Below are 16,422 nucleotides of genomic sequence, written 5' to 3' on the forward strand. Positions count from 1 at the left end.
TACACAGATCCTCGTCCAGGCACTAGTCCTGAGTAGACTGGATTACTTATTACGCCTCCTAGCAGAGCCTCCCAGCCTCTACAACCAGACCTCTTTAGATGGTCCAGAATGTGGCAAGAAATGAAAAATCGAAAAGGAGGGTTCTTTCATGAAACACTAGATGGCATTAGTTTACACTGGGTTCTATAGATGTAACTGACCATCAAATTCAAACCCTGATGATTGGCCATACAGGACAATTAAACAGACTCAGAGCTCATCTGAAACTCAACAGAAAAGAGAAGGTTCTTCACTCCGGTGATGGTGATTTTACCAAGTAAAAGATGTTCCTAGATCAGCATTGTCCAGCAACCAATCAGATTTTAGGCTCATGATCAGACTTAGCTGCTTCTACACCCTTGTTAATCAGCAATCCCCTCCCACTAATTTTAAGAATACATTTTGGGTATAGTATTAGGTTTAGGGGATTGGGATAAATCATTGCAAATCAATAATTATGGACAGTAATGTTGATCTAGGATCTTCTTCTTCTCCTACTCTTTCCTATCAGGTTATTTGATCGTGAAAGAATATCATGATCATATAAATGACTAAAGTAAATGTAAATCCAGTTTATCTAATTATTCCTACTGTTTACTGTATATTTGGATTTTAGAACAGTAAATGAATTGGGGATTACATTATTTGCCTAAAACCTCCAATAGTAGTGTAATTTCATCTATGACCATTTATCTGCAGGTCAATGCTATGAATTGTCATAACAAATGAAAAATCGAACGAATGTTCTTCCAATGAAACACTAGATGGAATAGAGCTTGGGTTCAAATGTATCTGACCATGTTCAGCTTGGCACAATCTGGTTCATATTGCACTTAAACATTTTGCAGCATGCTTTTCAGAGCTCATCTGAAACTCAACAGAAAAGAGAAGGTTCTTCACTCCGGTGAAGGTGATTTTACCAAGTAAAAGATGTTCCTAGATCTGCATTGTCCAGCAACCAATCAGATTTTAGGCTCATGATCAGACTTAGCAAGGGAACCCCATCAAAAATATATATACCTCCACTAATTTTAAGAATACATTTTGGGTATAGTATTAGGTTTAGGGATGCATTGATCCAATCATTGCAAATCAATAATTATGGGTCCAATGTTCATCTAGGATCATTCATTTTATTTGTTAACTGTAATTTTGATCGTGAAAGAATCCTCATGATCATCCATAACCTAGTTTATCATTGGGTTTATCTAATTCATACAATGTCAAAGCAATCATGGATTTTAGAACAGTAAATGAATTGGGGATTACATTATTTGAAAAAAAAAAAACCTGGGCAGGTTTTGTTGTAATATCTCTGCGCAGCATGGGCAGTTCTTGCTATCAAATGTCTTGTTGATCAACAGCTTATTAAACAATTTAAATATGAAGGTAAAATGATGCCATAAAGATTTGTATGCAGGGCCGGATTAATAATAGGGCCTTTAGTTGTCATGTATGAGAGCAAAGCATGATTGATTGGCTGTGGAGCAGATTGACTGCAGCGCTGATCAAATAGACAAAACGCACAACAAATCAACAACACAGTAAATGATGCATTACCATTTGAGCACATGCCCTCTTCACCCACAGTACCATTTTCCAGAGTGTTTTTTCCTTCAATAAATCAATGCTATGAATTGTTTATCCAATGAAAACTATTGAATAACTTATGGGCAAATATTGTGAAGGACCTTTCAAACTGTTTGTCAACCTAATAACTTCCTCCCCTCTATTTTGACTGAATGAACTGAAGCACTATAGAAGTGTTGTCAAGCCTGATGTCTGTGGGTTGATGTGATATTTGATGTTTTTGATGTGATAATGTGATATCATATCCCCTGGAATGCAGATTTACCTGGGGTCAAAAAATATATACCTCCCTTCTTCAAAACTCAATTGGGCTAGTTTAGAGTAGGGATGCATTGATCAATAGCATAGTTTCAAAGCGGGTCCAGGGGTGCTATCAGTGTGAAAAGATTCATTTTATTTGTAAATAATTTTTAGTTTTCGATAGTATCTTTTCCTCCTGCATCATCCACTAACCTAGTTTATAATAGGATTTTTAAGTTGATATCAGATTGGATCCTCACAGCTACTACGATTTTTCTAAGAATGAAGATAGTTTCCTGAAAAAAAATTGGGCCTTTTTGTTTTTCACTACCTTTCATCTTTCAGAGTTCTTGCACGCCATTAAGATCTGTTTATTCCATGTGACAGTATTAAATCTAGAGCATGATTTCAACAATAAGTAGGTCCTGACACGTGTTGTCTAAGTTTTATTATTTGCTTCTCTGTGTTATAAAATGTTTTTATTTGCTGAACATCAATTAAATCGTTGCTTTTAATTTGGTTTGGACGTTCTCAGCGTACTCTAATTCGGGGAACAGACACAGTCTCTATAGTGTGATATCTAGGTGAAAGAGTCTCTATGTGCTGAGAATGAACTGCCTCCTGTGACGTGAGGCAGCTAGCAGACGGTCGGTTTAGCCGGTCTGTCTGCATCCTGACCTGGGCACTAGTTGGTCAAGTTGGAGCTCTAAGAATATATGCCGTATTTCTAGATAGAAGAGCAGCACAACCAGACAGTTTATGCTATGGCACTATATATGTTATGTTATATGCTATATTTCAATGTTTGAATTAAATTAAAAAAGGGTTCTGCTATTGTTAATCTGAATCTTTTTTTAAAGAACCATTTTTAAATAAAGTACACATAACAAGAAGAAAATAAACTGGTTTGAATGAAATTATTGAAAATAAATTATTAAAAGAAAATACACTGCTATTTTAGCTTTTTCAGTGTATCAAGCACATCACTATTTATATTTAACACTTCCTCTGTCCCTCTCTGTGTGTGTGTGTGTGTGTGTGTGTGTGTGTGTGTGGTCTCAGCATTACCATACAATGTGAATGGTTCGTTCTTCGTGCTATCCTGAAAATAAATATGTAATTACCTATACTCCTCCCCAGTGACACAGTGATGCTCTATGTTTTATCTACACGTGATCGCACTGCTAAGTAATAATCTGGAATGCAAAGTTATAATGTTATGAAAAAAGAAGAATTACCTCAAAAAAAGAAAGAAAGAAATATTCAGCCACACAAGCATTTCTTATCTAGCGGCTCACTCTAGTGAAAACAATTATTACATTGTCTTTGTCCATCGTTGAAATTCTGAAAACACTGAAACAGATCATTTTTTGTAAATATGGCTGACTCATTTTTAAATAAAATGTTAGCAGAAGTGTACCGAAGATGGTGCATACCAATGTTACACTTCAAGGATTTCAGTTTCAGTGGCCCCTATGTGCACAATTATACAACTTGGTGTGTGTATTTGTGTGTGTGTGTTTCACTAACCTATTGGGGACGTTTGGTCACCACAATGCACACAACTATACATACACAAATATATGTGTTTAGAAATTGCTTGCCTTTGGCTAATACATAGCAAGTAATTCTACTCAAATACATGAAAAGCTTTCGAATACACGCTTACATTTAAAGTGAAGCCGTTTGATTCAATCATTTTTTTTTCTTTAAGTCTATTTGTTGCTGTTGGACTGAGGCTGGACTGAGGTTGGACGCATAACTGAGTCAGTGTATTTATTGTTGTTATAGGGCAGGGATGCCAGATAAAGCCTGTGCTCGACTGATAGCGCCAGTGTTATTGTAAGGCCACAAGGCCATCTGATAAAGGTTTGCTCTGGGGATAAGGTCTATTTGCAATGGTGCTGAGCCAGAACTTTTAAATCTTCTTATTAAGTGTAGGCAGCAGGACCTGCTCACACATACATACATAAAAAAAATAATAATTACCTAAAATTTAGAAACAGCAACCATCTTAATAACCACTTAACACTGTGCAAACACACCCAAGTAATAAAATATAAACAAATTGTTAATATTTCATGGATGTTCTAAAAAGTCTCTCATGGTGATGTCCTATGCATGCACATGTGCAGGTATGAAAATACCTGCAAGGTCCAAAACGTCCTCACTTTTGAAAAATGTAATGTAGTGGACCCTGTTGAATACAGACTAGTGAGTCGTTTTAGTTTTCTGTAAGCGGCTGCATATGAAAATATACATTTATGGAAAATCCCCATTTTGTTAGATGTGTGTTGAGTGACAGACGCTCTATCTGTGTAGAGATCAGAAGAGGGAAGCTGCTCGGTTGACGCACACATGGGAAGTTAGTAGAGAGGCTAAAGTGTGAAATCACTTCTCGTTATCTGTGAGTGTGTGTGTGTGTGTGTGTGTGTGCACGCGTGTAATTTACAGTATATTTAAGGACAAAAAGTCTAATTTCCTGGCTTACTTCTTGGTTCAACTTTAATGAGTGCAGTCAGTTCAGTTTAGATGTTAAGAAGCATATTCTTACAGGCAATATGAAAAGACCAGCAGAATTATAAATGCATAGATAATGAGAGAGATAGAACCAGAGAGAGAGACGTTAGGGAAACGAGGCTTGCATGATTGTAGTGATGGTATGTTATGCATAACAGTGGGAAATAAGTCAGAATCCATCATTTAAGAGATTATATCAACGCATTTTGTTTCATTTAGAGTGAATAGAATTAGGGTAAAGGCATGGTTGACAGAATTAAGGTGTGTGTGTGTGTGTGTGTGTGGTCAGTACCCCAGATGGTCATATATGACACATAGATTTTAGAGATCGATTCTTTGCGCACTAATGCACACCGACAGATGATGATTAACTTTTATTCAAACGTGCCTATCTTTGAATCAAAGCAGTTCACTCAATAAAGTCAGAATCAATATCCAGTGTTTGATATGTCTGTGTTTGAGCCTGTGTGTGCATGGTGGCCTAAAATATCTTATTCTGACATTTTCTCACCAAAGCTGAACTCAGGTCGTAGTTCCCAGGTCATCATATCTGTATTTGACAGAACAATGGGACAGTATGTCACTCTCACTTTTTCTCTTTCTGGCTCCCACTTTATTTTATTTTTTATTTATTTTTTAATGATTAAAATGGTAACTCATTGCAAAGCTAATTAAAATGATAAATTATTGGGTTAGTCAGCATCTTGTGTGTTTATGTGCAGTATGTGTGGTTGGCAATGCTTTGATGTAGGGTTGAAATGGTCACTATTTTCATTAGGAAATATTTAACTTTAAAAATCGAACAGGAACATACGCCAACCCGTGTTATTGAATTAGAAACAAAAATTAAACAACTTGATACATTTTCTGCTTTGTATTGTTGTAATGTTATAAAAAAATAAGTGGGGGAAGATTTCTCCTTATGAAATATGTGCATTTAAAGGAATAGTTCACCCAAAAATTTGAATTACGCCATTAAATACTCACCCCCAAGCCATACTAGGTGTATATGACTTTCTTCTTTCAGACGAACACAGCCAGAGAGTTTTTATGTTTTCATTTATCCTGGCTCTTTCATATGTAGTTTTCCGACACAGTACTTCCGAATCATGGCCACCATTCACCATCATTGCCAAGCTTGAAAAAGCCAGGAAAAAACTGTTTGTCTGAAAGAAGAAAGTCAATTGCACCAAGGATGGCTTGGGAGCACAGGCAGATTTACCTTTTTACCTGCCTCTTCTATAATAAAATAATAGGCCCAATATTACCACCCAAATAAACAAAATTATTTCTTAATCAGTGGAAACCATTACAGTGTTTTCTATCGCATTAATCACTTGGTTCCAGTCGATAAAAATCGAAAGTGTTTCTTTAATTGTTTGAGAACCATTTGGTTGATCACCACTTCAGAAGTGCGTTAGTTCTCTAGTAAGATTCTGGAGTCACAATCACATGTATATTATTCAGATGTTTTATTTTAAGACATCTGACATCTGACATATTGTATATTTCAAACTAGCATTTTTTTGTGCACCTCATCTCAGACCTTTTGTAGCAAATTCCAAAGCGAGCGTGAATTCTTGCGTACTTCTCTCAGCAGGGTCCAGCTGCAAGTTAAACTGCTTCAAGAATCTTGCTACTAAGAAATGTCATGTAGCTTGCAAAACTGTTTTATCGATAAATTCATGTCACAGCAGTAAAAGCCATTCTCCGTCTCTGTGGAAATATTTTGTCATTTTTACTCCATTGTTTGTTATATTTATTTGCTCGATATCTTCTGGGGTTTTGGTTCTTTTACTGTTGTGGATATCCTATGGTATACCAAAAATATTATAAACTTCTTCTTTGTGTTTAGGATTTATTGTTTCATTCGCATTCAGAGCATTCACACACAGACTACTAGAGAAGTGTGAAGTGTAACATATTGCATATTTGTATATATCGCACACTTTAATGTACTTTGAATGGAACATATACGCTTCCATCATGTCAGAATGTCACTTCGTAGGGCGCTTAGTACAAACATCTGAAGTGCAGCACGTGCAAAGCGGTGATATGTGAGGAATTTGAGAATGGTCTTAGACCTAAAAATCGCAGAAATGTTGTTATTTACATGATTTGACAGTTAAGAACAGTGGAGCCATTCATAAAAACTGAGATATGTACGGTCAAGAGAAAACTAGAGGACCTAACCCTTTGTTTCCTTGATGTTTTTACGTTTACCTGCTCTCCCTCTTTACCCTTTTAATTTCCTGCCTAATTTATTTGCCTTTTGTGCTGTTCTGTGCCAGATTGTTGTTTGCCTGTTGGCTTCAGGGTTTTCTGCCTGTCTTAACCTTCCTTTCTGCCTGATTATTGTCTTTGGCCTGCTTTGGACCCTGAGTTATCTACTCCCAACCTGTTTCCTATGGCCTGCCAGCTGCGTTTTTAACCCTTGTCCATTCAGGCACCAAGCCGGCATTCTCTGTCATTTGCCTCAGCCTACATGAGAACCAGATTCACCATCTAACTTCGCTGTCCATCTCTCTTCCATCACCTCTGCAAGAACTGCTTGCTCTCTGCTCTGCACGTCTACAGTATAGCAGCCAAATTTCTCTTCTAGTCGTTATAGTTGTGTTAACGTAAAGAGCAGTGAATGGGTGAGTTCCAAAAATATGTGGGTGTACAGTATTCCTATTTTCTCAAATAGCAAAAGAAAAACGCAATGCGCCAATAGGGACGCAATTGTAGCATACACTCTGACGTATTTCAGGGATTTGGACAAATTACCTATACAGGTGTATTGGTTTCAATCAAAGGCTTATAACAGCAGTTAGAAGAGATAATGATGACAAGTTAACATTTAAGCTTTGTATTTGTGGTTAACTTGTACATGCATTTATGCTTTGATTCGCACAAACAAGGCATTTTTCCATTGCGTCTAACACAGCCCTTGTCTCTGCCTTCGGCCCGTTGATCCAGTGGCTCCTAGCTTCCTCCTCTCCACCACGGCCTGTCATACCCCTTTTCCACCAGCATAGTTCAACTGCTGGTTTGGGGCAAGAGCCTGGTTTCAAATCGTTTTTTGTTTTTGACACCCAAAGCACCAGCTCTAAACCAGGAAAAGTGGTTCATGAGTAGCACCAAGACATTGCTGGGCTAGAGGAAAAAAACGCTTGCATTGGGCTGGAGGCGGGGTTACCTTGAAAACAGCAAAACACTTTTGACCACCATGTTTTACACAACAGAAAGACACGACCATGTTGAATTAGCTGTGTTTGGATGCTGAAGTTGGTTTTGAAAATGAAGACAGTGTTTAGGTATGTTCGGAATGCATCAGCACCAAGTGTATTGGTACCGGTGTGAGTGACTGGAAAGCAGACGGCTCTTTATCCTTTTGGATCACTCCCACAGCGCCTCACATGCATCCCGAAGAAGCCTGTTTTTTTGTGCTAGCATTGCTACGGGAACTGAAACATATTGAGATCATGTTTTCAGTAAGATCTGGCTCTGTGGTGGCTCTCTAGCTAGTGGAAAGACAAAGTTGTTCTTAGAAGGCTCGCCATTCGAACTAACTCTGAACCATCATTAGCACTGGCTCTGAGCTATCACCTGGCTCACCCTCCTCAAAGGATGAATGAGCTAGTTTGCAGTAGGCTGTAGTCTGTATGTTGAATTTAAGCACATTTTTTTTGTCCAGATGAAAGCCAGTGTGGGGTTACGAACTGTTGGACTTTGATACGGCTAGTTTTTTGAAGTTGGCTTAGTCTGACCTTGCCTAAGCAAGGTTTTCAAATGATCAGTGTATGGGGAAGGCAATGCAACTTCTGGTTCAGTTTCATCTGTCAGCTCTCATCCTGTATCCTTGGGACAACCTGAGCTTATTAAGTTTAAGGTCTTTCTTTTCCTCAAGAGGAGAAAGTGGCAGATATGTCTGAAATCCATGATCTACCATGATATCTGGAATGTCTTTAAGCAAGTCCTGAATGTTGTCTAATGGTCTGCATCTTCTTCTTAATTGTGCTTTTAATAAGCATTTCTCCTTGTCAGTGACTCCCTGGGAATTATCTGGCTTTAGAAGGTGGTAGCGGCTGTCATTTGGGCCATTGATGTGATAATTATAGAGACCCGTATGGATGACTTGAGATGCCCGGAGAATGATTGCAATTCAGGATTGAGGAGAATGCAAGTATCCATCTAGAAGGGTTTTTTACGGCATTCTGTTGTTGAGCTGGTCCATCAGTTTGTTTTGCCAGCTCATTTTATGCCCAGAATGAATGCTTCAACAAGCCTCCTTCCTCATCCCCTCCCGTGCTTGGTCAAACATTGCCCTGAACGTCACACTCTTTACAAGGTGGTCCCCTCCCAAAGATCCCCTCTGCTAAAGATCTGTCTGTTTTGTTGGTTCTGTCTGCCCTGCTGGCTCTGACCATTGCCTGCCCAGACCTCAATACAAGTCTGTCCCTACTGATTCTGCCTACCTTTTTTTAGAGTGTTAACATGTACTGTATGTGAGGCACCAGTAAGGCCTAGGGGAGTCTGGGATGGAGTGAGGGGTGGGTGTGCCTATTTAACCATATTTTGGGAACAAATTTGTACCCAGCAGTGAGTTGAACACAAAACTCCCTGCCAAAAATAGTGCAAGTAAATAAAGATTTTTGTGTGTTTTGTGTTAGGGTTAGGTTTTAGTATTTATAACTGGCTGTATAAAAACAGCTTGTGTGTGTGTGTGTGTGTGAATGGGAGAGGTCTCAAACTCTTATCTATACTAGTGTTTCAGCCTGCATTTCCTGTCCCCCACAAACTGCTTCCTGTCCTTGGTGTAGGAGCACATACTGTCCGCCTTCAGACACACACACCCTCTCCCTCTCCGATAGATCCACACATAGGCTCACACTCATGAATATACACACATACTGTCGCCAGGCATGCCTTTGTGGGGAATTACACAATAGCTTTGGCTCCTGAGTGCCGGGGGACTTTATATGAGTCAGACGGAAGCTGTATATGTGTTCGCACTCACCATTACACAAACACGCAAATGTGGTCCATTGGTTCTTCAGACGTAGAATAGATGATATATTACAGTGACGGTATGAAGGGCATTGGCTCTGCGCCAGAATGCAGTGAAAATACACACTGTTGCTTTTATGTATATGATATAGGTTGGCTTGAGATGTCGGGACAGTGATTTTGTGTTTTGGCGAAATAAAGTCGTGATTCTCTAGCACACAGAAGAAATAAAAATAAAAATGCTTTCTGTACGTATAAAAAATATGTAGCCTAGCCAAACTATGATTAGTAAAAATTCAAATCAAGGTAAGCAAAAACAGGATGTGGTTTTAGTAAAGTTCCCAATTGCTCCCGTAACACTGCACATTAGCAGATAGGGACCTTTCAGTTCTCAAAACATGAACATTTTTCATTTACATGCATATAGTTCATTAAATTCATTGAATTAATTTATGTATTATTAATATAAATTACATTACCTATTTCGCACTATAGTCTATTAGATCCAGTCCTCCAACGGACACTACTGGTGAAGCCCACTACAACTTCATTCAACGGTATGTGAAAATGAGAGTACCTTTACATAATACACCGCATACAATACAGTGTGACACCTTCTCTTCTTGCGCAGTTGCCATGCCATTATCAGCACGTGACAATCATTTACTACTAGCACTGTTTGCAAATTCAGGTAGGCTGCATCTGGTGGCAGGGTATTAATCCCAAACCAAACTTTACATTTACATTTCTAACAAATATTTAAAGCTAAAAAAAAACGTATGTTTCCTAAATGATACAGTAGCTAAAAGTGAGATTGATGCTATACATGCATGTTTTTTTGGGGAGATAGATTAGGTCGGAACCTATATGTTTCATGATTCGTATATATAATTTAGTTTTATTTATTTATGTTTAAAGCCGACCTCCCTAAAAACTAAATGCCTCCCATGAGGCGAAGCGCTCTGAATAAGGATTCTTTCACACCTTTCACGGAGCGGTCCGCCCACCCGGGACGCGATTGGTGGCTGCCGAGTTTAAAGCTGCCTGATAACTCTCTATGCACTTCTGACCTTACGATTGAATACACTGTATGCTTTCAACTAGGGAAACTGAGCAAAGAACGCTAAAGGATACGCTCATTAGACCAATCGGAGGCGCTACTTTCTACTTTCATCCGTGATCACCAAGGATACGCGCCCGGTGAGTGGGAGATGAGCAGCCCCGATGCGGGTTACGCCAGTGACGACCCGAGCCAGACCCGAGGCACCAGCTCAGTCTTAATGTCTGGCATGAGGCAGTGCGCGTGGGGGGACCCGCTCAGTCCCCTTTCTGACACGAAAGCAAAACACGAGGCGTGTTCTTCAGCGGGTCCCGGGCGCGGAAAGAGCGAGCCGCGCATCCGCAGGCCGATGAACGCGTTCATGGTGTGGGCGAAAGATGAACGCAAGAGGCTCGCGCAGCAAAACCCGGATCTGCACAATGCAGAGCTGAGTAAAATGCTTGGTGAGTAGAGATTTTAAAAAAATCTTTTCTTTTCTTTTGGCTTTTTCATATGTTTGGAAATTGCTTTTAACAGAGTGATTCAAATCAAAATAATCATTGCTTATAAATCAAGTTCATTAAGTTTATTCAGTTTATATATCATAATAAAAAATTAAATATATACCAGCCATTTACAATACTTTTAGCACTTTTATGAATAGTTTTAGCACTTTTATGAAACTACGAATGATGTGTCTGTGGTAAAATGGCTAAAATCTATACATTTCATTTTATAATATAATCGTTTAATGTAATATATATTTATATAATAATTTAACAAAAACATTTACATTAGGTGACCTTAACTACTATGTGCTTACATTTAAATTAATCATTTGGCGCTTATTGTGTACATACATGTTTTTACATTTTTACATTCTACTTTTGAAAATACCTATATATAATAACTTTCCTTACATTCATATTTAGACTGTTGACCCAGTCCCATACATCTTAATCCACCCTTAAACCTACCCATAATACCAAACCTGTCCCTAACCTTACCTGTATCCCATCTCAATAGCAGCAAAAGTGGTTTGCAATATATTACGAACACAATAAGTAGTAGTAGTAGTACGTTTTTTTGATGTAAGTACATAGTGGTTAAGGCCACCTTTCTATGTTGTCCATAGTTGCTTTATAATAATGTTAATTACTGATAGTATGAAATGCTGCATCGAGCGTGATAAGTAGCTATTATATACACAAATTCTGGAATAGAGCAAATCAGATGTATTCATCAATAGATATTACTCTTAAATATCAAGAATGTTGTCAAAATCTCTGTGTATTTCTGTTATGTATTTCTGTAATTGTTTTTATATATGAAAAAAGTTCAGTTAAGTTAGTAACCGATATCATGTTTTTCATTTCATTTTATTTTTAGGTAAATCGTGGAAAGCCTTACCAATAGTGGACAAACGTCCGTTTGTTGAGGAGGCAGAGCGTCTCAGAGTGAAACACATGCAAGACCACCCGAACTACAAATATCGGCCACGGCGTCGTAAACAAGTGAAACGAAATAAACGGCTGGACCCGAGCTTTGTGCTTCACGGGGCCGGGGATGCTCAGACCCTCTGGGCATGGACGGCATGAGCGTCGGATTTTCGGAACTGCCCCAAGCTAGACTGCCTCCGTACTGCGAGACCCAGACTTTGTTCGAACCCTACAGCTTGCCCACACCTGACCCCTCTCCCATGGACGCTGGGGAGTTTTTTGCCCATCTTCAGGACAATCGCCACCAGTCAGCATACAGCTACCACAACCACCAAGAGCACCACTTTCAGGAAAACCCAAACATTCTCCCCAACATGCATGATCATACCAACATGAAGTCACTCGCAAACACACATTTCCACTGCAACGTCAACACGCACGCCGATCCCAGCTCACACACTTCCAGCACCACGCAGTTCAGTCTAATAAACGGTGCTCACCCCCAGCAAGCTCTTCATGAGAGTGCCAAACCGCAAACCAGTCACAGTTCTGGTGCTCATCTGAATTCCCTCGCTCACCCCATATCTCACACCATCTTTAACAAAAGCTCTTCTTCTCAGCAAGCCATGCCTCCCGATTACCCGAACTGTCCCTCAACTTTAGATGACCATTACGGGTACAGCTCTCAGCTGAAGCGTCCTTATGAGGAATTGTCACTTCCTGTTGACCTTCACGCACCTGCACAGGTCCCCGCAGCAGCTCACAATCGCAGTTCTACTGAAATGGCGGATGAAGTGGAGTTTGAGCAATGCCTTACTTACGCGGTCCCCCATGTAACATTACAGGGGTCCAACCTAATCTCAACCGTACTGTCTGATGCTAGCACTGCTGTGTACTACTGTGGCTACAGTAATTCCTGAGGAGATTTGATGTTCTTTTTGATAAATCCTGAATCGCACATTTTCACTGTAACCGATTATTAGGAAAACGGAATGACGTACTTTTAACTAATAGAGCTGTCTAATGAAATCTCAGAGGCCTTAAAATGTGTTTTCCAATGTTTAACTTTTGCAGCTGCGTAATGTCTTTAAAATCGCTATATTAAATCATAATATGAGTTTTGTGGATTTTACTCCATGTTTGTTAGCCTTGAGGCCATCTGTATGATACATGTATATAAATTAGCTGTAGCATATCCGATTTTTTGCCCCTGTAAAACAGATTGCAAAATACGTTGGACATGTCTTGCTCACGGGGCAAATAAAAACGTTGGTCCAATACTCTGTATTGGTTCGTGGCTGTGAGAGAAGAGCTCAACCAATGCATAGGACACAGGAACGAAAAGTGTGCTAATGAAGCTATTTCATGGAATCTTTCAATAAGAAAGCTGTAAATATTGTCAGCATAAAATGAGATGTATAGAAATATACCCTTGCAGAGTCAGTATACATTTTTAGAATATTATTTCAGTTTTGAGGACAAACAAGAAAGAAGGAAGAAAGCATAGTAAAATCCCCTCTTGAGTCAAACCCTCATTCGAAGAACCACCGTAAACTTTTCAGTCCTTCACTGCTTATCTCATTATTATTTACAGCTCAATGTTCTTGATTTAAATAGAATCTTTTATATATGAAAAAAAACAATATTTATGCTAGCAAGAATGTGAGGTAGCAGTCTCAAAGCATGCAAGTATGCAAAATAGAAACTGTGAAAGCAACATGCACTGCTTGCTTCGAAAAACAGCGAATGCAATAATCTGCGTTACTAGGAAAGAGATCTTGAACGTTTCATGCAAGGATCAACTCTTCCATGTTTTTCCTCAAATGTACATATCAAAAACACGACTTTATACTTTATTGTAGTTGCCATACCAACAAGTCTGTTGTAAAAAAAACTCACAAAACTCACAAAAAGTGTCCATTTGATCTTATAGATGTCAGGGATCCACATCTGAGATAACGGCAAGGGTTTTTTTTTATTCCACAGGAATGGAACAAAATACAAAACCTACAAATTTGAAATGAATACAGTCTTTGGAATAGGACGCAAACTGACTGTCATGGATCTGACAGTGACACGTATGAATCTGTGACATTCACACACACACACACACACACACACACACACACTCAATCACTCACTCACTGAGGTTTCAATGTTTTATTGGGACATTCCATAGGCATAATTGTTTTTTTATGCTGTATAAACTGTATTTTATATCCCCTTACCATTATTAGATTTTCAAAAAGACTTAATTCTGTATGATTTACGCTTGTTTCACTGGAATTACTATTACTGCCATTACTAAACTTGTGGTCCCCATATAGTAGGAAATACCACACACACACTGAATATCTACAATGTCTGAACCGTGTATATATATTTGAAAGACAGAATACAAAACTAATAAAAGCTACGAGTTTCATCGGTGAGTGTGTGTGTGTATTTAACACTTTCATTCAAGCTTTAAGGCAAAGAGGCACGGTGTCTATGAGAAGCAGCTGCAATCGATGGGATGTCTCCTGTCTGACAAGGAATGTGCCTTTGTGTGTGTGCGCGCGTCCGTGTGACAGGAATTTATAATCCTTGAAATATGTGTCTCCTCCCTGGCCTTATCACTTTCATAGGCACGGCTTTCCCAAACGCACTCCAGTTGTGCTGCTTCTAAATATAGACTCACACTGCATAGTAGCTCTATGCAATGACACAATAAACTATTTTTCACTGATTTGACCCTTAGAAGTATTAATATATCTGACACGCAGGAATTATTTTGTTACTGGTTTGGCTATTAGAAGTAAGTCTCCAAAAGCAATCTATTTTGACAGGAATGGAGATTAAAATGAAGTCTTATTTTGAAATTTCGTACATTTGTACAACTTAATATTTGTCCCAACTAAAACTGGTCTGATTTTCTATATTAATGCCCCCTAAGTATTTTTTGTCATATGCAAACTTTGATCCTACAGTTTTTAGAAAGTTAAGACCGTGTCAGAAACATTGTGTCCGAAGTATGCTTCTGAATCATAAAGTTATGATCACGTCTGATTTTCTGTTTATAGTTTTCTCTTGTAATAATATCCAAACCAGCACAGTGCAGTTATAACAGAATTATTTGATATACCATTTTTCTTTTGGCAAAATGTGTGTAAAACAGGTATATACAATGTATCTATAAACTAAATCAAATTTTCATATTAATGTGTTTTAGGAGCAACATATCATAAAAAAAAGTGTAAGATTTTCATAAATATATATGATACTTCATACAATACTGAGATATAGTTTATTTTCCTATTAATTTGATACGTCTCCCAAAATGCAAAATAAACATGCTTTTATTCCCAGTGTCCTCATGTGAGGACATGCGTGAAATCAACATCCTGTTTCATAACAAAAACGTACATTCTGATTCGAAACCTCATATTAAAAAAATTGACTGATTTAAATAATAGTTACAAAACATTATCATATTTCCATAAGGCTGTCCCTAAATTAATTTGAGTCCTTTTTGAAGACCAAGGAGAGGGAGTGGTCAAACATCCCATCATTTGGTGTCTCTGTAAAGCCCTAAATGTGCTCTTTACAGGACATCCAAACTCAAAACTGTGATTCGTATCATCTCAGAGATATTCACTAAAATGTAATGTTGTCATTAGAGGAGAGTCCTAAAGAGGTTAAAATAGGTTAGACTTATGAAGACTATGTGAAATCCATGTATATTTATATATGTATAACAGTTGACCATCTACATTACATCCAACGCACTATTTTCGGGCTAAACATGGCGTTTCACACATTGCCATCAGAGTGTGCTCTTGTGCTTTTTTAAAACAATTAGTAGAGAACGTCTAATCTTTAGTCCACTCTTAGATCCATCACAGCTTTGTGAAGAACAAAATATGACAAACTGTTGTTAGTCAGGGCAAGTATAAATATACTGTTTTTTATATTGATCTCGACTGATCAACCTAGAAACTTTCCCCTTACAAAAAACCTTTGACAAAAAAATACAGCAAATTACTTTATGACTGTATTTGGTGCATTCAAACCATTGTTTTTAATGTGTTATTGTTATGTGTAAAAATTGTTGTCAGCTGTAATACACTGTATTTTACCGTCAGTGACATTCTTCTTTTTCTTCTTTTTTCATTTTATTTTTTTATCTTTGTTTTATAACTGAATGTTAATGTCATTTATACAAACTTTGGTCCTTACTTAACTTTTGTGTCCCATTTAAGCAGTGGCAGGCCATTAATCAGTGGCCTGATATACTTCATAAAATCTTCTTTTTCATTTTTAATTTAAAGGGGTTTGAAGTTTGAAAAGGTTGGAAGTAACATGCAACATGAAATCAGAGTTGTTTGGTTTCAAGGGACGAAAGGTAATAAATAGGTTGCTTTTGAAGGTGACCTGTTAAAATTATTTTTACACTCATTTTTCTTTTAGTGTAATTTTTGTCACCAAACGGACCCCGGCTGCACCTAGAAATCCTGTCCATAAAAATAATGAATAGGACCAATGACAAAGGGCAGCCCTGCCAGAGTCCAACATGCACTGGGA

The 16,422-nt window shown here is 38.2% G+C and overlaps 1 protein-coding gene across 1 annotated transcript; it reads left to right on the forward strand.

Moving 5' to 3' along the window:
* The first annotated feature begins 10,408 nt into the window (after positions 1–10,408).
* sox17 (SRY-box transcription factor 17) lies at positions 10,409–14,284 on the forward strand. The gene is given in 3 exon segments (XM_043243392.1): positions 10,409–10,884; positions 11,810–11,992; positions 11,995–14,284. Coding segments are annotated over 3 exon segments (1,260 nt in total). The 5' UTR covers positions 10,409–10,592; the 3' UTR covers positions 12,780–14,284.
* Positions 14,285–16,422: the final 2,138 nt, after the last annotated feature.

This window comes from Puntigrus tetrazona, chromosome 7 (genome assembly GCF_018831695.1).
Source record: "Puntigrus tetrazona isolate hp1 chromosome 7, ASM1883169v1, whole genome shotgun sequence".
Taxonomy (NCBI): domain Eukaryota; kingdom Metazoa; phylum Chordata; class Actinopteri; order Cypriniformes; family Cyprinidae; genus Puntigrus; species Puntigrus tetrazona.